The 23,725-nt window shown below is 34.0% G+C and overlaps 1 protein-coding gene across 1 annotated transcript in view; it reads right to left on the bottom strand.

The window, feature by feature from the left end:
* KIF6 (kinesin family member 6) overlaps positions 1–23,725 on the bottom strand; it is a 147,798-nt gene that overhangs the window by 67,628 nt on the left and 56,445 nt on the right. Inside the window, 4 exon segments of the mRNA XM_079329326.1 lie at positions 15,235–15,418; positions 15,420–15,448; positions 17,447–17,573; positions 18,423–18,528. Coding sequence (XP_079185452.1) covers positions 15,235–15,418; positions 15,420–15,448; positions 17,447–17,573; positions 18,423–18,528 — 446 coding nt within the window.

Genomic DNA, 23,725 nt, shown 5'->3' on the forward strand with positions numbered 1-23,725 from the left:
CCTGCAAACAAACAGGCACAGATATTTTTTTTCCCCCAAGTACTTTCATGGCCGTTGAAAAGCCAACATATGTACATGATAAACATATGGATAAGCAGGGAGACACAAAGCCTTTCCTGCTCCTGAGAATAAACAACAGAAATCCTCCTCCCCACCAATATTAGAAGGACATCTTCATTATTCAAAATATAAATTGTTTTTCTTTTATACAACACGAACCCAATTGTACAATAACATGCAATACATTTGACATAATGTAAATATGTTCTCTTCAACTGCTCTCACTAATTTATTGTCAGCTTTATTTTTACTGCCTATATTCTCCACAGTAAATAAAAAAGAGAAAAAGAAAACTTTATTGTTGTGATGCTTAACATGTTTATTATATTAACTTGAGAATATCATAATTAAAAAATAAACTAATCTGGGTTCTTTTGAATTCTAATATGTCTTTTATTTCCATGGTTCAAAAAACTCTCATTTTAATCAAAAGTGATGGACATTCTTGTACCAGAGATATTAAAAGCAAAAGTGATTGCTCACAAAGGATAGAATACCCTGTTGTCTCCATGGCTCATCATACCACAGAGTTTTCTGGTGAAATTCAATGGTCTCAGAATCTATTTGAGGGAACTTCTCTCACCAAAAACTAAACTAAATAAAAAACCCATAATGTAATGTAAGTATTTGAGTGAAATTCCATTTCACATTGGCACAATTCCCACAGTGAAAAGCAACTTCTTCAATTCCTTTTTAACCAAAATTGCAACCAACTGAACTTATAATTAACTTGCAACAAAGGATCAAAAGACAATTTTGAACCAATACCTCTGTAGCTCTAAATCTGCTTATGTCAGGACATAGAATTAAAAGCAGTTTTGCCCCTTGAAAATCTGTTGAAATAAGTGACTATCACTAGAAAAATAGCATAATTCTGTCCTGAAAGCCAAGTACACTATTTTCATTGATGGCTTTAAACTGATTGTTTCCTGAAGATCAAAAGACGACAATAAGTTATGGTCATCCTTGTCATTCCAACCTTACTACAATATTAATGTGCTGTATCAGAGCCATGAGTCTTGTATCAGGCTTAGTTAATTAAATAAACCTGCTGAAAATCAAAAGGATGTCTTCCCAGAACACTTTTTTCTTCTAGTTATTCCCTAATGCAAGTTGTTTAACCGTTCGGATACAAAACTATGACATTCTTCCTGTTTCCCAACCACTGGCCATTATTCAAACTGATGTCACTCTCTCTCTCTGTGCACTTAAAGATTAAAGGAAATATCTGAAATATTTCAAATCATTTCTTCCAAAAACTATAGCTGGATGTAAATGGGCATAAATAAAGAGTGCTGATCTAAGTGGGCAGCTACTGCAGAAGAAAAGATTAATAATGAAATATTCAATAATTTTAACACAACTTTCCCAACCCACTCTGAGTGCTTTATACTTCTCTTACTGAGCAAGTAGAGACAGCTTTGCATGCAGCTTACTCTCAGAATTGACAACAAATATCAAACATACCATATGTTTGCCCATGCTTGCATAGAATTTCAAGTAGCCAGCATAATCTAGGAGTTTCAGCAAAGCTTCCCAACAAATTAGCTATAAATAAAAAGAAAAATTCAGGGAACCTGGGTTGAATAATTAGCTGACTAAAAATGAAGTGTCAAGACTTCCAAGATTTTATATTGGTTTCTGCATCTAATTCGCTGTCTTACTTTCACAAATCATTTCAACTGCTCCTCAATGTTAGAAAAACAGGATTTTGTTCTTACAGATGGCCTTTGAACATGAAATCTCAAAGTGATCAAGGAAGATAAGCCACTCTTAATTTATTTCACAGTTGAAGAAAGTGATTCAGAGAGATGAGGTCACTTGTGTAAGTTCACAAACTTAGTAAATAATAAGGATTGAAATAAAAAACAGATGCCCTGCATCTCAGTCTAGGATCCTATTAGATGCAGTGCATTGCCTCTATAATGCAGTAGAAAACTGAGTTGTTTCATCTATGACAAACAACAAGAATAAGCCAGCTAACAATCTCTGTCAGACAATGCATTTTATCACAAGCATTCAGTGAATAATCAGAAACATACAAAGGCAAATGTTAATGGGAGTTCTTAATTATTCTTACAAAGCAGTTTCATTTCTTTTGGAATAATAAGAGTGCACAAGTAATAAATGGGCAGAAGTGCTAACAGCTGTCTGAAGCTCCTCTGCTTAAGTAATAAAAAAGTGAACATCACAAAACCAAAAAATAGATGACTGCACAATATAAAATGTAAAAAGAAGTAATATGAAAAGGGAAAGGGAAAGCTTTCAGTCCCCTCAAAATTTACAGCAGCTGCTGTTTATGGCATAGCATGCACAGGCTGTGCCACTTGGGAAAGGTATACATGTTTGCTTATCTTTATTTATGTTTTAATTATTGTTCTGAACTGTTTCCAAACCACTTTTTCCTGTCTCTTCATCCATGAACAGAATCTTTAATGACTGGAAAAAGACTCTACATAGAACAACGGTTATACAAAGTAGTTTTATATATTGTCATTCTATAGTAAGCAACTACATCTACTGCAAAAAAAATACATTCGATTTCTTGATTTCTGTGAAATCTGCAGCTTATTCTGAAATTAAGATTTTTTTCTAAGTATTTACTTGCTGTCTATAATTTAGGATTTTGCAATATTATTTATAAGAAAATGGAAATTTTTCTAAGGTTCTTATCTGATGCATCATAATATGACTTATTGCTATTACATTTCTCAATGTACTTTTTTTCTCTTTCAGCAATTCTGAAATAGCCCCTCACTAGCAACAACTCTTTAAAAATTACTTGATACAAAAAAGCTTTTGATCACTGCTTTTCAAGCATCTGAAAAATACCAATGATTTGACCCTGAGATTAAGGGTTTAGGAAGATCAAGGCTGTGCTTATATTATTGGCAGCTATCCAGCACTACACTATAGTGCAGGCACTATTATTGAAATATTAAGGTTGGTAACTTTAAGAGAGAAGGTAAACAAATCCCCAAAACCCACAACCCAACCCCCTTCCCCAAAAAACAAACAACCAAAACAGAGAAAAAAAGAAGTGTGGTTCAAACCCGCAAGTTATAGTAGAAAAAAGATGAATTGCAATAGCTTAAAAAAATAACACCTGACCAGTCAGATAAAATCTGTATATTTTTAGTAGAATATGTTTAATATTACATCAACTCATGTCTTCTTTATATCTGAAAACTATACCTGCAACATCTATTCTCTTTTGATTTTTTTTTTAATTATAGTAAATGAAAATTTTACTAAAGCTCAGATTGCTAACAGGTCCTTATAAGATGAGGGGTCATACAACACATTCTCTTATATCTCAACTACTTTGAGGCTGGCTTGCTTGTAAACACTATACAGAGATAAAATAGACCATGGTGAAATGGAGCATAATAAACTTAATGGTTTCATTAATTATGTGCCATTATGGCCAATAGATTTTTACTATTATTTTTATTATATAAATAAATTATCATTTAAAAAAATCAATTATATAACACTGTTGTGATTGTATCTAGAAAAACTGGAATTTGATAATTTGTGCTTTCCTCTCAGAGGCTTTTAAGGGTGAGCTTTCCTTTACAGCTTAACATCCTCTTACACTTTCTTTCCTAAAGTCCACATTTTGCAAAAAAGCATATTCCAGGAAATGAAGTTACTTGTTTGGATACAACTGCCAAAGCCACTTCCTGTACGCACTTGGCAGAAGTGTTTGGGGAAAAAAAAGTCTTATGACAATTTTCAATCCAACCAAGCTGGGCATTCCATTCAGCCACACAAACCCTCAATTTAGCCCCCAGAACTGTATGCCAGTATTATATATTTGACCACTCAAAGCATTACAGTCCAGTAATAATAAATTCATTTTTACATTTCTCAGGAAAAATAGTATCAAACAGGTTCCAAACAAAAAACACACTGACCACTTCATCCATGCATGACCTGATACTATTCCATTTTTCCATTTTTCTATTTTTCCTCTCTTTGTACAGCCTCATATGTGAATGCACTGTAAAAAGTAACTTATGAAAAGCCTGCAGAGAAACCATTCATTGGAACATGACATAACATAATCATTGTTATTCTTGGCATTGATACTATTTACGCCTCATTCAGAGGCATATAAAAAAGGAAATTGTAATTAGAAAGCCTCTATAACAGGCACTTGGGCTGCTGCAACAGGAAATTATGAAATATATGATGCTCACAGAATGAACTGAACAGGCTGTCAATGACTGATGAATCATATTTTTTTGTTAACAGGTGTTTATGAGACCTTGCCCTCCACTATGTCTATTATGACAAAATTATGTAGTTAATTTGACTTTAACTACAGTTTTTGTAAACCAAGCATGTAAAAGTATTAATTAAAAAAACCCCACACCGGCTAACAATTTTGTTGCTTTGACTCCACAACAATCTCTTCATCTTAAAGACTGACAAATTTACCAGAGGGATTTCAATTATATATGTATCAGTACTTCTTCTTCCTACAGCACTCCTAACTTAAGGAAGCCCTGTTAAATCTAAAATGTGACTCCTCTGAGGACCCTGCCTTGGGTGCTACAGGTAAATTAAGCATGACAAGCAGCCATTTTTCAACTGTTGTTTCCATTTTATTGCATGTGTAATTTCAAAACACCTATTACTGTCATGTCTTTCTAGCCATTTCCCATTCAATAACTATCTTTGGTTCAGTCTCTTATTTCTGATCTCATTCACAGCTTCATTAGGAACACATCCTAAGCCTTGCTCTTTTCTACCCTATTTATAAAAGAGATTCCATACCTGCCCTTTTCTTTTTGCCCCTTCCAAATCAATTTTCTCCTCCCAGAGTTTAGACAGTCAATTGTGAGGTACAATAACTATTGTAATATCAGTTGCTTTCACTGTCTACTCCTACTACAGTTTCCTGGCAGCTGCAGTATTTTCACAAGAAAGACAAAAGTAGTATTCAGAAACACATTTGCTATTTGTAACCAGCACATGATCTCCTAATTTATTCCATTAAATAGATCAAAAATTTCCTGACATTTGAATAAAAAAGCCCAGAAACAGAGTGTAAGAGAGAATAAAAGACCAATCATCTTTCCATTTTTTCCTTCTTCTGAGTCCCCCTCCACTGTTTTAGACATATTCAGACAAATTTCAAACCAGCATTAAAGTTATTATACTCAAAAGTTCAAGACATGACTCAATTTACCCAAGCTTTCTTCCCCTAAATATAAATTCAATGATTCAGTACTAAGAGCTACAGTTAACAAGTTCAGCCACAGGAATATAAAAATTTACATCTCCTCTCATGGCTGGCACCCTGCAATCGATTCCTTCTTTTCAAAATTCTGGAGAAAATCAGACTTCTAACAGTGTGGAAAACAAGAAAACACTGGGGTACCTCATGAGGATGCCAACAGTGAAGACATTTCTGAAACAATGGCCTAACCACAGATCTTCCCTTTTGTAATAGATGCAACTTCTAGCAGGGTTTCTCAACAAGTTAGGTCCCAAATGACTGGCATTTCCAGGCCAAAGACTTAATTTGAGAAATATTGTGGAACCGTGCCATTACGTATATGCAGAGATGATATCTATTTGACAGACAAGCAGATACTTTTTATACCAAATTCACTTGCAAACCAGGTTAAAATTTGTAGGTCTACACAGAGTGCACTGCAGGAATCAAACCTAGGGCAACAAATGCCTGGAGGGGTGTAGCAAAATAATTTATTTGGAAAAAGATTTATTCATTCAGTGCTTGTCAGTCACAGATTAAAACACGCCTATTTATTGGAGTCTAAATTACCACAAAGTTTTATTACAATCAACAGGTAAACTTTCTGTTCAAGAATGGTAATGTATACTCTGAGAAGTTCTTGCCATTAGTTCTGCATAAGTTCTGCATTAGTTCTTTCCATAGTGCTTCATAATAATTTTGTGGATTGAAGTGGATATGTTAATCCTCATTAATATCCTAATCTCAAAAAAGCATTTATCAAAAATTTTAATCAAAATCAAACAGGACACATTTCAAAATATAACTGAAATCCATTCCAGGCAATCTTAAGGTTCAGAAATCCATATAAATTAAAGGTATGACTCAAAGTCATACCTAAGAGCAACACATGATAGCAACCTGTGATGATTACAAAGGAAGTCAGACAAGGGAAAGAAATTCTCTGGACTTAACCTTGCCTTTTCAAACAGTGAGGATAAATAGATTAAAGTTCTAATTCACAGAGTATCAAAACATTACATGTGTGTTAGACATATGATTAGGTCCAACTGACATCACAGGGAACTAACGATGTTCCTACATATACTTCTGCAGAGATTATAACACCATTAGTCGTTTACAGAAGCCCTGACAATAAATCCTGCTTGGTCATGCAATGATTCAATGAACCTCATGACTGCCATGGACCTATTTTTCTAAGCACTCATCCTTTTTCTGATTAACTTAGCTTTACAGGTGATGTCCCCAAACTTGGGATTCCCCACAAGAGTTGGAGATGATTTATCTCAAGTTATCGTCTTTCAGCCATGCAGATGTTTTGATCATCAGGCTAAGTTGTTGTGCTCAGAAAACAAACATGTAAAATACTCAGCTATAAATGTCTAAATACTTATTTTAAATATGCATATGACACATCAGAAACCAGAAGGGAATTGGCTACATACATATACAGGATTTTGACAGCAAGTAAAAACAGGAAGAAATTTTAAATCTTGCACTTTTGCACTTCATTTAAACACTAAGTAACAGACATCAAGGAAAAAAAACAAAAAGTGAACCCCAAGGTATCAATCAGCAGTTTGAGCTGGGTTTTTACCCTTCCTGCGAATTATCTGGCTTTGGAACAGATGCAGGTATATCCAACAATTTTATGCCCAGGAGGTGCTGCTGCTGATTGTTTTGGCAGTGACAGAGGAACATGTACTCTTTGTATTCTCTATATAATTGAGACATAGATATGGAGAAACTGGTTTGGTTTCTCTTGAGGAATAAGGAAAAGAATGCCCGTGTCTTCCTAAATAGAGTGTAAATAATAGATACATAGAATTGTTAAGGTTGGAAAAGATCTCTCAGGTCATTTAAGTCCAAGATCAAGATATCTAAGTCCAGCTGTCAACCCAGCACTACCACCACGTTCACCACTAAACCATACCCAGCTGCTGTATCCACACATTTTTGGAACACTTCCAGGGATGGTGACTTTACCACTTCCCAGGCCAGCCTGTTCCTATGCTCAACAACCCTTTATGGGTAAATTTTTTCCTAATATCCAATCTAAACCTCTGCTAGCACTATTTGAGGCCATTTCCTTTTGTCCTATCACTTTTTGCCTGGGAGAAGAGGTTGACCTCCATCTCATTACAACCACCTTTCAAGTAGTTGATGAGAGCAATAAGGTCCACCCTGAACCTCCTTTTCTCAGATTGTTTCTAAACAATCTCAGATCCCTTAGCCTCTCCTCATAAGACTTGTGCTTCAAATACATAACATAAATATTAAAGAAGTTAATATCTAAATTTATAGCAGGGCTGAAAATTAATGGATCAAAGGCACAGGTATCAAATAAGGTATTAAATAGATATTTCAGAGTTAAAACTGCTAGAGACAAAAAGATGATGCATCTTTGATGTAAGTGAACTGTGCAATGATTTTTTTTCAACAAAAGCATCGGAAACTTAAGAGCCAATTGTCACTGAGGCAAACAGGAATGCAAAATTTCAATGGAAAAACGTGCAGGAACAGAAGCATGAAATTGGCCTGAAACATTTATATGAAACTTAACTTGCTTAAATGTACTGCAAATATCAGGAAAAAAAAGGTAGGGATTTGTGGGATATTTCCAATAATTCCTACTCTGGTTTTAGATTCAAATATGCTGAGACTAGAGTCTCAAGCAAATATCTGTTTCTGCTAGGAACAGAACGAAAAAATGCATTTTTTAGGTTAAATTCACAAACAAAAGGAAGACAGAACTCTAGACTATTGCATTTTTTTAGCAGAATTAGTAATATCTGTACAGAAATATCTGAAGTTTAAGATAATAGAAGAGCTTTCTAGTATTTAGGTTACCCATATGCATACATAAAGTGCATGTAGTGGCTCTGTTAAAAGGCACTAGAGTCTCTTGGGACTGGTGCTGATAAGAGCAACAATATGGAAGAAACTTTACAAAACTTATTTGCCAAACCCAACAGTCAGTATATAAAGGGATTTGATCACCCTTCAAGCATGCAGAAACTTTCGGAAACATATTATACCTCTAAAATATCAAGAGTTGAAAAGCTTTAGCCACCGAACCCCCCCCCGCCCGCCCAGAACAACTTTAAGGAGTTAGTTTGAAGGATGTGTTATTATTATTTTTAGACAGTAAAAATATGGCTAATGAAATAAGAAGCCAAAAAGATTTGTAATAGCAGAGAAGTTCCAAGGAACACTAGGTTACATTTAGCAGACTAATCTGGATAAGAGAACAGTAAACTAGCATAAAAATACTGGAAATTTTCCCCATCTAAAATGACTCAAGAGGAAGGCAGTAAAAACTGCAAAAACATCTTTAACAAGCTTCCAAACATACGTTCTACATCAGAAGAGATTCCCACTTGAGAAGTGGAAAGAGCAACATGATGAGAATCTTAGAAAAAAACAGAAATATTTTGTAAAACCAAATAAATGTGGAGAAGGAAAAAGCTGTTGATGGAAGCAGTAAATTGTTTTACCATAACAACATTTTCAATATATAAGTAAGTTACAGTGTCTGAAAAATCAGTGAAAGTACTGCAATGATTTGCTCCTCACTTTTATTAAATACTTATGAGTTACAAAATTTGCCTTTGAAGTTGCAAATGGGGACCAAGCTCCAAAGAGGAAAATCTGGGCTTCATCTCCTAAAAATAACCCTATGTTCATATTTATAAATACTTAGTTAAGATGACAAAAATTGTAACAAGCAGGGTTTTATCACTGAATATCAATTGCAAGAGCTCACTTTAGATCCTATGGCATGTAATTATATTTCTTTGTCACAAAGAATAGACATCTGTTGTTCTTACAGAGTTGTTTCTGGAATTTCAAACCTCTTAACACAGTCTTCTTTTTGTTGTTGTTGTTCACTAATCTCAGTGAGTTCAGTTCTTTGACTAATTCCAGTGAATTCACTCAAGCAAAAGTCACAGTGAATTCCAACAAAATAAAGCTCTTCAAAGCAGTACAGATAGAAGAATACATTTTGAAAAATGCCCCAAAAAACAACAAAGGAGCAAGCCCCAGAAGCTAGTTGAGTCTCCTATAAGTTTGCAGAGTTATTCAGCTTGGTATTTATTGCAGTCAGTGTACATTTAAATAGGGTAATTCTCTTTTAGAAACTACCTTGAGTTTTAACTTTTACTTTTTGTTCACATCACAAGATGAAAAAAGGGAATATAACTGTGATCTTTAAAACAGAGATACCAAAATGCATAAAAGTACATGACAAAGTAATAAACTTCCACTACTACATGCTACAAATGTGTCTCACTGAGGACAGCCATTCATACTTATGACATAAAATAGAGCCCTAGCAATACATGCTCTATCAGGTAACTTGAAATACCAGAAAACAATTTTGTTAAGCTTATCAAAAGTAAAGCTCAATAAAATTGTTCAAAAGTTTATGCTGGCTGTTAACTTTGCTGAATTTATTTTGAAGGCATTTTAAAACAACTAAATCAAGCAGCTAAGTCTGATATGTCCTGCTTGGTCCTTAAACTTGGTAACAATGAAAAATATATTATAGCAAATAACCTCTCCACATTATAGGAAACATTAATGCTTAATGAATTGGCAAAACAACACATTTTGTTTTAAGTAGTTGTTACAAAGATTCGACAGCAGCAATGAAATATGCATTACATCTTACTAGGAGCTGGTAGAAGTTCAGCTGGAGAGCAAACAGAATATGGACTTTTTCCTGGACCTTTAACAGAAAATGTAGAAGATACTTTCTTTTCTGACTAATGAGAAAGATCAACAGTAATTCTGAACAGTGCCGTAAATGCACCAGCAGGCTCTTTTATTGGCCAAATAGCAATAAAATTACTACATGTGTTTGTTAACAAAAGATCTGTCATGAGCACAGTGCCAAGACTCTGCCCCCAGATATCTAAAAGTACTACTGGACACAGAAAATACTCCAAGAAACATATGGGTTTCCTAAGCATTTAATTTTTCTGAAGGTTTGAGACCTGCCTTTCTTTCTGAACTGAAAGAAATAGAAGAGATTCTGATGGAAAACCTAAGTCAGACCTTTCCATTAGGGAGCTTTCTGTGGATTTTCAGCAACAGAAGGAAACATTTTCCCCAAATTATTACATAAATATATAAAATAGAAAATATAAATATTTTACAATGTCTTAATACAAAACAAAAATATTTAGCATTCAGAAATAAGCAGTATGTGTGTTATCATCACTACTTTCATGCTGTTCATAAGCACCATCTATTTATAGAAACCATCTCTCACCTTACATTTCAAAGCCAGCTTGTCAGCCCTGCAGCAGGAATACTTTTTTATAAAGGTATTCGCATAGTGTCAAGCAAAAAGTGATCTTAAATCATGAATGGGATATATAGGAGGTAAATACTTCACAAAACTCTCAAAAAACTTCACAACTTCTCAATGAAATAAAATGGAAATGGCTCAAACTGGTCAAAACATGATTGTAACAAAATCTTGTGAGAGCACAATAATCGGTCTCAAATCCATCAGCATATACAACCATTTGAAACTCTTACTAAGATTTATTATTTCTTTAAATGTCATAATAGTCAAACAGTTTTCTAGTAACCAAACTGTTTGTATTTCAGGAGAAAAACAAATCTAGCAGGAGGAAAAACAGTATCATACGCCTTTTATGCTGACAGAATTATTCTCAGAGGCAAGTGGCAGTCTTTGAAATCAGAGATTGATTTCAAAATAAGACTTCTCTGTACAGGAGAAGTGATGCAATTCAATAAAAGTAAAATATAACACAATATTTATCACTCTACTGATAAAGTCTGATTTTTTTCTTGTTTTACTACATTCATTTATTCTCTGATTTATCCTAAAACTACTGATTTATTATTGACTCAACTCCTAAGAAAGATTATATGTAGTTCTACAATTATATCTCTAGAAGGTATGAATTATTAACACAATTAAAGCTGCAGCAAATACATTATTATGAACTAAATGATTATATAAAAGCAAAATTCTTGAAGAATTTGTAAAGCTCTGGTTATTATGCCTATAACTTATCTTTGCGTTTTCTGGAATGATCATCTGATACATAATTTAAATCCATAGCCAGTTATGCCTGTTTCAGATTCATTAAAAATATTATGATGCAATAATTACAGCTGCTATGTTAGACTATTTTGCTCACTCTCCCTCAAGTAGTTATGGATTTATAATTTATAGCTCTCTGTGATGGAAGATGGGTATTAAAAGGCAAGTTATCTCCTTTCATGGTGAAACACTTGGACTAAGATAACAAGTTCTGGTCTGTTCAATGTAAGTTCACTGTTTTATGCCATCTGACTTGACAAAATGACAGCAGCAGGCAGCCTTCCACTGCTTCCGGGCAGCCTGCCCACCCACCACTCTGTCCTAAAAGAAGTCTTCAGGGATTCAAGAAAAAGAAATCTGACATCATATAAACTGGTAACATTTTTAACTAATGTAGAATTCAATGCTATGTAACCCAAAAGCAGCAGGGAAAGCTAGGGCATTACTAGGACACTGTGTTTGCATACTCCTCTGCTGTGGCAATCAAGGACAGCTTAATCCAGACTGACATAAACTGCAAAATGCACAATACAAAACATAACAATAGACCACATGTCCAATTTCATCTGGTCTTGGTTAGGTCTCCAGTGATGTCAGACCTGCTTGACAATATTTTGCTAGTGATATTATTTCAAATATGCTATTGAAACAAGCAGCTAAAGACATACCTGTTCTGAAAAAGTACCTTTCAACATTAAATCAGACACAGGCAAAGAAAGCTATTGTTGCTCAGCATGAAGAAGAGAATGATCCAGGGAGATGGCATTGTCTTCGTCTGTTACCTGACGGGGCTTATAGAAAGGAGGGAGAGGAACTTTTTATACAGACAAATAGCGACAGGATAAAGGGCAATGGTTTTAAACTGAGAGACAGTATGCTTAGAATAGATGTTAAGAAGAAATTCTTTACTCAGAGGGTGATGAGGCACTGGAGCATGTTGCCCAGAGAAGCTGTGGTATCATACACCATCAGTAGAAGTGTTCCAGGCTAGACTGGGTGGGGCCCTGAGCAACCTGGCCTAGCAAGTGGCATTCCTGTCCATGGCAGGGGGTTTGGAACTAGATGATTCTTAAGAACTCTTACATAACCTAAAAAAGCTCTTTACAACTTAGCATTATAAGCTGATAATATTATATAATGGTGCCCAAAAACCTACATGGAAATAAAATCTTAGGTCTTGTTAATCCTGGAGTTTCTACAGCCATTAAAGGCTTGTTTAGAGTTCCAGGCATACACGTGGTAGAGAAAAGGCAGAATGTACAGGAAGGTAAATATTACCATATGTCAAACCTTTGAAGATATATTATCTTCACTCAGTTTCTTCGGAAAAGACCATGCATATTCAATATAGGACGGACTTAAAAAGGATAAATTACAGCTGTACCTGTAAAACATTTTCCACTGTAGAAGTCACTGCTCATTTACTTCCAAAGTCAGCCTATTGTGGGACAAATTTGGACCAGGAATTGTTTTGCTACTGTGATGAGATGAAGATAAATTTCCTGTTATCACAGAACATTACATCAAGCCTAGCAGTGAAATAATATGACTGCCTTTCTCCTACTTAAAGCAATAAATATCCTATATTGGATAGGATAGACAAGAGACATACTTATACATATCCTTCAATGTAAATATGGTCCTAGACCATATGGGAAAAAATGTTAAGAATATTATTCTATCTTCTATCACCAAATGGTAAAGATCTATTTCTGGGCAAGCAAACATTAAAGCTACATGATAAATCAACTGCAAAATAAATGAGTAGCTCTAAATACTTGCTTTTTAAAAACAAATTACTAGATAAATGTTCCATTTTCAACTATTCCAACAACTATTTTTGTATTTTTTTTTCTATACTTTTTTGATTTCCTCATTTAATTTTCAGGACAAGGAAATGAGATATGAAAATGGAAAACACATTAGAGACACTAGAAATACCACATTGTATTGCATTAAATCAGGCTAGTGGCAAGTTTGAGAGTACAGAATTAAAGAAACATACATTGTTCAAATAGTTATGTACCATATGGCTTTTATGCTGTAAATTGAAATTTTCATAAATGATGCAAAGTATGCAAAGAGTTTAAGTGATGAAGAATATTTTTAATAGTACACTAAAGCTTCTACCTTGGAGTTTGACCCTGGCTCAGGCCCAAGCCCTTTTACACTCTTTAGTGAATTCTTAAAAATGGCATATATATGTATACAGTTCAGATGGATTTTGAAATAAGTGGATAATTTTATAATGATGACAATTTTCAGGCATTCGATATATGGAAAAATGAGGCTCTGTGTCAAGTGAGAATGATACATCATCCAAACTTAGCAAAGGATCACAAAATAGTTTGGGTTGGAAGGGACCTTGAAGATGATTGAGTTCTAACCCCCCAGCCAAGAGCAGGGACATCTTCCACTAGACCAGGCTCAGGGCTCCATCCAATCTGGCCTTGCCAGTGCAGAGTGCAGGAAATAATCCAGTTCTACAGTACAGTCAATTTCAGCTGACAGGCTGGTTCCTACTCTACATTCAAAACTCCTAACAACATAACCACACAAATGTTTGTGAAAAGGGAATGCAGTGATCAATACTAAGATTTTGCTAATGCTCATGAGGGTATTTTTTAAAGATTGAAGAATAAGTGGCACTATATAAAAGAGGCAATTACATCAGCTATTTGTTGACAAAATACAGCTATTATTTGCTAGCATATTTCTGAGGTAATGAAAAGCTTTGTGTTACAAGAACATGATTATATCTAGTTTTTACTATTGTGACACTAAATCCAATAAATTCTTCCTCTAAAATAAGAAGCATGGTAAATAAGAAAAATAGAGGGCAAAGGGAATTCCTCAGTAGCTGAGTAACTGTAACAAAATAACAAGGGTGACAACTGACTTGATCAATTACAATGCAATTTTAGATGATAATTAGCAATGTTAAAAAGTTTAAGAACTCTATTCCCATGAGTACTCTAGCAAAATAGAAGTTTCTACTTGCCAGCTGCTATGTCTGAGTTTCACGTTGAAAACTCTTCTTTCAGCTTAGCTGCCCCCCAAAACGCATAAAAAGTATACAGAAATATAAGTCGTGAACATGCAATAGTCCTCTGGGATAATCAAGGATGAGGCATGCTATTTACTAACAAAAACATAAACACTTGTAGAACCTACTGACACCAAAAATTCTGTTTATTTGAACAATTCAACTAGAAAATGAAGAAAACATGAAACCATGCAAGAAAAATCTATCTGCAGTTATTGGAAGGTTTTCTTTAAATGTGGATTTTGAAATTAACAATTTGCAAGAATACTGTTACCTACTTTTCATAAATAACCAGTTCAGATAATGCAAGGAAAGAATATTGTTATGCTCAGCATTTAACCCTTTTCAAATAACCACTATAAAAACTGCCCTACTTATGCAATCCATAACTGGTCAGTACCATTTCAATTGCTTGAGTTGCTTCTACAATGATTTAAACATGAACTTAAATCCTGAATTATCAGGATAAATTAATATGGATATTTCAGGGGAAAATATTATTTCCTTCTATTTCTTAATGAATTATGCTCAAACCCCCATTTTATACTGCGAATTTATTGAAAGAATCAAAGGTCCGCAACTGAATTCATACTATGGTTTCATAGGGCTGCTCAACAGAGTATTTATGTAAGTTTTAAAAGGCAGCAGCACCTTAGAGGACTTTAAATTTAAAACTCTTTATTTGTAGATATATTAGCACAATATGTCTGGTCCTGAAAATAAAGCTTCTTTGTTTTGGTTCACATTTGAAGGCTGTACTGTAAATAACATTGGAATAATCCAATAATTATTCACTTAATTAATTACACTAACCTGTTGCTCTGGAAAGTAAAGGTAGTCTGGGAGCAGAAGAGCTGAAAACTTCTGCCTCTTTCAGACTAAAACATCTAGATGGACTCTGACTTTCTTCCAAGCTCATAGAAGGAGACTGCTCCAAGACTGAAGAACCAGCAGAGGTGGCATTAAGCTGGGAAAGAGCATCTCGTGCTTTCTTTTTTTTCTTTTTTTAACATAGTTACCAGAATATCTGCAATATATATTAAGGAAATAACTATTTTTAAAAAGCATCGTTTGTCCATAAGCATTTTATTTTCAAAGTGAAACAATTCACATTATGGAAGCATATGTGTGAATGTGAAATTAAAGCTGGACATATTCTTTGCAATTATTTTCATCTACCTTTTTTCCAAACAGCAGTTTAATTCTTACTAAAACAATAACAAACTCACACATTGATCACAATTGCTGGCCCCATTCAATCAGCTCCTGATAAAAGTATTTACAGACAAACGGGATCTTATTGCCATTGTGGTAGTGCCTTTTTGATTTTGAAATTCTATAACACAAAAAGACTTGCAAACAAAGGAATAAACCTTCTTAATTTACAGATAACCTTGCAAGTGTATCCTATCTGTAAACTTTTCACAAAAGGTTTACTAAAATTCAGAAAAGGTCTGGATATTTCTTGCAAATGCACTATGAATTTACTGGAAGTATATTAGATATAAATACATTTTGCCTAACAGCTTATAGAGGACGTATAATTGAAATCCTGCATACATTCAATTATGTACACTGAAGTCCCTGAGATATGATTTTTATATGCTATTCTTTTTAATCCTAATTAATCTTCTTAATGAACAGCAGAAAATCTAAGTAGTCTTTGGGGAATATTATTAACTGGACTAGGTAGTAATAATAAAATCCTTTCCAATTCAGTTTTTATGATAGCCTCTAGCTACTGTAAGTAAGAAGGAATTCATAGTTTATTCAACAGCTTTCATACTTCCTTCCACTTCATCATATTAGACATGTTATTAATGTTCTAGTGACGATGTACTGTCACTTAGCCACTGCAGACTCCCTAAATCAGTCTTGTCTTCAAAGTCTTCCTATATTCTTTCTATTTAACATGGATTTACACGAGTTTCCTCCTTTCACTTCTGTGAGCAAAGCTGTATAAATCTGTTGAGCACAAGTGCATTTGATAGAGATCTTTGGCTTTTTATCTCATACCAATGAAATAATTTATTTCAGGAGGAAATGTTTCTGGGAATTTAGATATCAAAATTTACATTTAAAAATTGAATAATTTTTTGAAAGGAATGAGCCAGTGTTTTAGCTAAATTTATCTGAAACTGCACTTTGGAAAAACAAAATCTTGTCATCTGTGACAGAGCAGAAATAGGGAAGCTTTCCTGTCACCTCAGTTCAGGCAGGTAACATACTACACCCCAGCGAAAAATGCCATTCTCATTTGACATATACAATTGAGCTGGAATTGTTGAGCACAAAGAATGCAAATGAGTTTGCTCTTGACTAATAACTGTGAAAAAACGCCTGCTACCTTTACATTCAACAAGTCCATATTTTAATTTCTCGGCTGTATTACAAACTTTCCCCTCTGAGTAGCCACAAAGCTGGGGTCACAGTGTCTGTGGCTTGCCCACAGTTCTGTCAACCTGCTAAAAATTCCTCCCACCCATTGCACTGCAATGCAGCTACTCGTGTTTCCTGTGAGGCAGTGAAACGGACAAGGCACGTCTGAGCAGTTGAGCACTCTTATGTGCAAAAAGCTTTAAATTTAAATGTAGAAAGTACAGGTTTTGTATTTGTTCAAAGGGCAAATTGCCCAGTAGTCCCTAAAGCAACACTTCATTTGGCTAAAAATATCATACAGGAAATTCTATTCTTTATAAGGTAATAGACTGGTCTTTATGCAGCATCAGAGTTTCCCCCTCTAAAAAGTAGTTTAATTTGCATGAGGAGAATCTTTTAGGTGTGGCCTGATCCACAATATTTCGTTATTGGCTGGACCATTCTAAAGCTAAGTGGTGCTTGGATCCAGGATTTTGGTTTTGACAAAAATGGAAAGAGAAGCAGGTGCAAAGCAGAAGTCCTGTCACATAAAACCTGGAAAATGAGTATTTCCTTTAACACAGTACAGCCTCTCTCACACAAAGACAAATGGTTCTAAGTCAGATCATCTCAAACCCAAATAATACTTTTCCCCCACAAAGGATACTGATTTCATTGTCTCTTTGTTGCAGAACTCCTTTCAATTTTTCCAGTTCTTCATTACTGTTTTTTTCTTCAGAGATGTCTTGTGAGAGCAGTTTGTTACCTGAAGTCACTGGATGATTTATAATTTGCTATTAGGAGAAACAACAAAAAAAAAAGCACACCCCTTTAACTTTCTCTCCAGCTCTATATTCTATTCTGAGAGAGTCTAGCTGTAGTAAGAAAGGTAAAACCTTTCTATACTCTTGACAGCAGAAAATCATGCCACAGTTGACTGTCGAATTATATCGATTGTATCAAGTATGAAACAAACTGGATTTTTTAATCTTCACTAGCAAGGGTGTGGTTTATTTTACTTTTTCTACACATGAACTCCAATGTTCTTTAGTATCACAGAACTTTCAGTATTAAAAATATAATTAAAAACTAATTGTTTAAGGACAATAAACTAAGATCAGGAATGTATACACTATCATATTGGAAAAACTATATCCCAAAATACAGAAAAGCATTATCTTCTATAATTTCACAATTACCAAGTGTATCTTGTTTTCTCAATGATTCAGAATGTCTTGCAACACCATCAGAAGAATTAGTGTAACAGATAAAGGGACGTAATGTTTTTAATTTACATTTTTACCTCCTTCAACGTAATTTGTTAAAAATAAATGCTGGAAATACAAATGGGACCATCTATCCATATAATAACAACTTGTCTTAATTCCAGTAACTTCCAGTGCTCTCTTACAATTTACTGCATGCTGGGATCCTTGCTGACATTTCCACAAAATGCTGCTGAATTTTCCCAGCTAAATTTAAATTTTCTATGAGTCCTCCATGTACTTTAAAGTTCAATTGCTGCATCATTTTCCAGTACCTCTCAACCGCATTGCATTTCTATTAACATTTTTCAACGATTAATATCTCCAATTTACTTTCAGAGTGCCAGCTGCACTTTCATCTCTGTTTACAAAAAATACCTTCATATGAACGAAGCAATACTTGATCTTGCGCATGTCAGCACCAACATCCAGAGAGCTGTCAGGATCATTATCTTTGAGAAATGTTTCAATTAACTCATCCAACCTGGAAATAACATTTTTTAAGAGAACAAAAAAATTTCAAAAACAAGTAGACAACTGTGCAAAGTGGCATGTCAAATACAATGCAAAATGTACCAAGCTGCCTGATATTAATAGGCTATTTTTCTTCAAGGTCTATACATTTGAAAAGTATTTTTGTTCTGATTAATGAAACCTGGATTTGATCCTGATGATTCTACAACTGCATATCTGAATATACTGGCACTTGCTAAGGAATAGTTCTGAAACTAAAAGCATCTAAGAAGCAATCTTTTCTTTTTCTCATTTATTTTGTGATCTTTTGCTCTTCTGCTATCTCATAATTGAAAAGACTTAAAACCTGCTCTCTCAGAAGACTAGATTTTAAGAGGTTTTGGGCATAGGATTTGTTATTATATATGATTCTTTGTGCAAAAGGAAAGTCTACTTCTTTTTCTATTACAATAGTCAGCAGATAGCATAGCTTTCATGCATAAATTACCTGCTCCATTTAGCAAGTGAGGCAAACTATCTTTTAATGCAGATATTTATACACTTCTTAAATATCTACTGCTCTTCCTCTGAGGAGTGAAATGTAATTAGCATTTTAATCTCCTGCAATGTGTTCTTTACAAACAACTGACCAAATATTCCTTAGGGAGAAACAATTATTTCAGTAATTTGGTCTTCATAAGACAATCTGGCATAGAGAAGCAACCTCTTTATTTTTCAAAACCAAACTAAAATTATATATACCTGAAACTATACAGGCATAATATATCACGTTCTAGGCTGGATGTTACATTTATATAGATAGAGCCAGACTTCCTTTTATATGCAGTCACCATCTTTCCAGGTCTCATATTTCAGGATGCATTGCAGTTCACTCTCAAGACAAAGGGAAGAGGATTTCTAAGCTCAAACTAGACTTTTAACCCACTTACTAAGGTAACTGGGAAACTGTAAGTGGAAATTCAACCTCCATCAACTAGGTTCAGATTTATGGCTTACTAGCTCCTGACAAATGCTATTTCAATTATTCAATAGGCAAGTGGTGGGCAACAGTGACAGGCATATCCCCTGTAAAGCATAATTTTATAATTTAAAATGTTTATTTAAGTTACCATCCTCAGAAGATGAAATTAAGTTCTGAGCCTGAGCCAGGGAATCTAAGGTAGCTGAATCAAGTGCCCAACTGCCCAAGAGTTCATCTCTGTACCTAGTGTTTCTTTTGGACTTGTTTTGCTGAGCTCCCCACTTAATAAACCTTCTGAACATCACTTCATAGTAATTTATTCTCTTCAGTTACAGGAATTGTGTTGCCATTTTAATATCAGAATCTTTTTTTACTTTGTTGTAACCACATATAAAAATTTTAGGCATTATAATATCACAGCATCCAAAGCTGACCCTAGAGTATGTTGAGTGAAATTTCCCTGCTTCTCTCACTGAAATTCTTCACATTACAGTAGTAGGAAATCCCTGCTGGAGAGTGAAACAATGAGATACATAACAATCAGAAAAAACAACTCAACATTATTTTCAAGAGATAAATACCTGAAAATCAGTAGCTGCAACACTGGAATGAAAATTGGAAAACCTAACAGAAAGTTTTGCTATTTATCTCCTCTAGAGATAGTAAAGTGCCAGTACTCAAAACAGAAGAAAAAGGAAACAAGTGGGTTCATTCAGAAAAACTTTGCTTTCCCATTTTCATCATTTCAGTTAAATAACAAGAGACATACATGTTCTCTATTCCACTCATCAAATGTTCAAAATTCACAACTTCTGAATTTATAGCATATTCCCTGAAGTCAATGTGAGCTGTAAATGTGAAGAGCTTGAAGGAGAGGATATTTAAAAAGAAATATTAACTTCAGAAATATCACTGGCATTGACTTGCTTCTCAACTGAAGAGACAACAAAATTTACTCAGTAAAACAAAACTAAATTTTACTTATTGCTATGAGATTTTTTTACAGCATTAAGAGTACAACAGAACAGAAGCCAATAGTACAAAGTTACTCATAGTCTCTGCAGACACCCTAAGCATAAAGAGCAGGAGAATTAATCCTTCATCCACAGAGGGAGGCATTTCTGTAAGCACTGGGAAAAGAGAGGCATTTATACTAATAATGAGAATATGATTGTGATGACACAGGTATCTGTGAAAGTGACTATCTTAAGTAAAATATTTGTCACTATCTTAAGCACCTTATTGGTTTCAGTAAGAGGAAACAAATAAAAATCTTTTTTGATAATTAGATTGTCTAGACTGCCTATATGAAGTCATCTATAAAAATGGGCCTTTATCTTGAATTAGAAATTATGAAAGAGATGTTTTAATCTTTCAAAGATGACCTGGTTGTCAGGGATTTATCCATACTTAGATTACAAACAGATTTAGGCTATGGGAATCAATTAAAAAATGCACTAACTTGCATAATTATAATTACCATAATGTGAAAATATTTCAAGAGAAAGATGAAGAATTTATACTTCCTGAAACATTATGCTCTATTTTTTAAAATTATTATTCCAGTCAAGAGTCAAGGTTAATTTGCTTAGGGTAACAAACTTGACAAGCTGTAGTTATAAACAGCTATTTCCTCTCTCTTATATTAACTGTTTTGAATTCTTGAAAAAACACAACAGTCCAATTCATTTCTTGATTTTCAAGTAGTACATAGCAGCCAAAAGAGATATGAGCATCAAAAGACTGAGTCAAGTCTGAAATAAAACCGTGTTAATATGAAATTTTAAAATAATTCAGCCTCTTTCCCAGTTGTAGGAAACCCTAGATTGTCTGTGCAATTTTAGGTAAATTTTCAATATTTCATCTTTAAGAATGAGAATAAGAAAAGGAACAGACCATCCAAGTCTAAACACTATGGATAAAATAAAAACAAATAAATGAAAGAAAACAAGCCATTCAAGTCTCCATGAATGCTAATAAAAGAAATCACTGCCTCCCTCACTCTTAGGTTTTATGTAAAAAATGCCAGAACTCTTTCTGAAATAAATTAAGAATCTAGTATCATGCTGGATATTCTGGAACTTGAAGATTCTCTTCTCAATGAGTAGAGCTTAGTAAACTGAACCATCTTTTATTTAAGTGATTTAGCACCTCAAAGACTGTCAAAATAATGTATGATTTTATACAGTTTAGAACTTCAATTTTACAAATTAAAAAAAAATGCAATGCTACTTCATTTTCAGAAACATTCACAAGATTAATCAAGGAGACAATAAAAAATCACCAGGCACAGGAAAAAAAAAAACCAGATGAGAATAAGCATAAAGAAAATACTGACTGTAAATTTACTTTTTACTAACATATATTAGACACACTGTCTGTTTGCTAGGTGGCACAGAAATGACAATAGAATTTACAAGATGAATATCCTTTTACTTCTCATATTCCTGACTAAATCAGTTTACTATTTATCTCTAAATACTTACTAAAATTAAGTAGATGGAATATATGAAAACTATAGCACAGAATTATATAAAATAGGGCAGTAAAAGATTTAGTAAATTCATATAGGGTACCTACAGTTACAAGTCCAACACATTCTTTCTGGTCAAAACCATGCATAGGCTGTAGTCATCCTCCAATAGAGAGACAGTGATAAAAACCTTTTTGGAAATAAAGGAGAGCCAACATAACTTGTGTTTTAAATTCTGTTACTTTTATGAGATGGACAATACGATTCTCCTTAGCAATACTAGAATATTCTGAGATAGTCACCTATGTTTGATCCTTAGTTTTCTACCAAGAGAATGTGCATTAAACTGGTTTTCTGAGACCAAAGAATTTTGCTAGAAAATGTGTCAGCAAGAATTGAATCAGAAAAACAGATTAAACACCCCAAAATTGAACAAAGTAGGGTCTATCTGTTCAAGAGTAGCAAGAAACTCATAGATAACAAGAATTCAAGAGAACTGTCTAGCAAATCTTTCTTTACTGGCCTATTCAGAGGCATGGGTATGTGGCAGAACAAAAATAATATGAGATCATGAGGTAAAATCAAAATTTTATTTTTCTAAAGGACTTTTAAACCTTTTTTTCAACTCAGTCATAGTAAAAGAACAAAAAAAGCATAGGAAATAAAGCATTTTTAGTCATCTATTGTGCCTCAGTCCTGAGATTACACACCTAGTCAGTCAGTATGTCCTATTTTCTGTAAGAGCTGTGAACTAGAGTTTCTTTTAAAAAGATCTGAACAATTAATCCTTTTATTTACTTATGCTATTATGCCAAGGATAATGGTCAACATTTTCATGTCCTCTCAAAACACAAATTAGGAAATAAGGCTGCCCAAAGGAGGGTGTTTTGATAATGAACCTGCTAATGGAAAGAGCATGCTGGGAAAAGAATATACACAATGTAAGAAAAATTTCTAAGTATGTGACTGAGTTTTTCTTCTTCCAAAAACAACCCAGGCTGAACCTTAATTTCCCTATTACACAAATTGCCAAAAATCAATGGGAAAATAATTTAAAAGAATCACATACATAAGCTCTACAACATAATTGAGAGGGCCAAGGTAACTCATAAACTAGAGGGAAGGAAAAAAAGTCCAAATGCTTTGGTTCAGGTCTATAATCAAAACCAGCCAGAATCAAGCAGAAAAAAAAAAAAAAAAATCAACTAACAAACATACCAAAACCACTTTCCATGGTATTGAATACCATGTGAGTGTAAGTGAACACTACCACTTACAGTATAATATTATGTTTTCCTTTCTTATTATATTTTTGAAGACTAGGACTACAGCAGTCTGGACCTCCCTGTTATATGAGAGATGGACTATAGAAGAAATAAATTCCCATTCTGACATTCTATTTCCCTGTTGAATTTACAAAATGAGCTTTGAAAGGTATCAATTGGTAGCAAAAAGAATAAAACTATTCTAGAATATAATAAATGCCCCAACTAAAATTAAAATTCAAGATAATCAAGCCAAAGACATGAAATGACACCAAAAACCTCATAACAAATACATGACACTCACTGAAGCAGAAAACCAGATAAAGAGATGCTCTGTACTATCATCTGAAGATCAACACCAGGAATTTCATTTCACACTGAGAGACCCTTATAAAAAACTACTTAGTTCCAAGAATTCACACTGCTCTGCTTTTAAAGTCAGCTTAATAGGAAAAAACTATGATGAAAGCTGTTTAAATAACTGAAATTCAATGGAAATCTAATTATG

Source organism: Erithacus rubecula (assembly GCF_903797595.1).
Source record: "Erithacus rubecula genome assembly, chromosome: 2".
In the NCBI taxonomy this organism is placed as follows: domain Eukaryota; kingdom Metazoa; phylum Chordata; class Aves; order Passeriformes; family Muscicapidae; genus Erithacus; species Erithacus rubecula.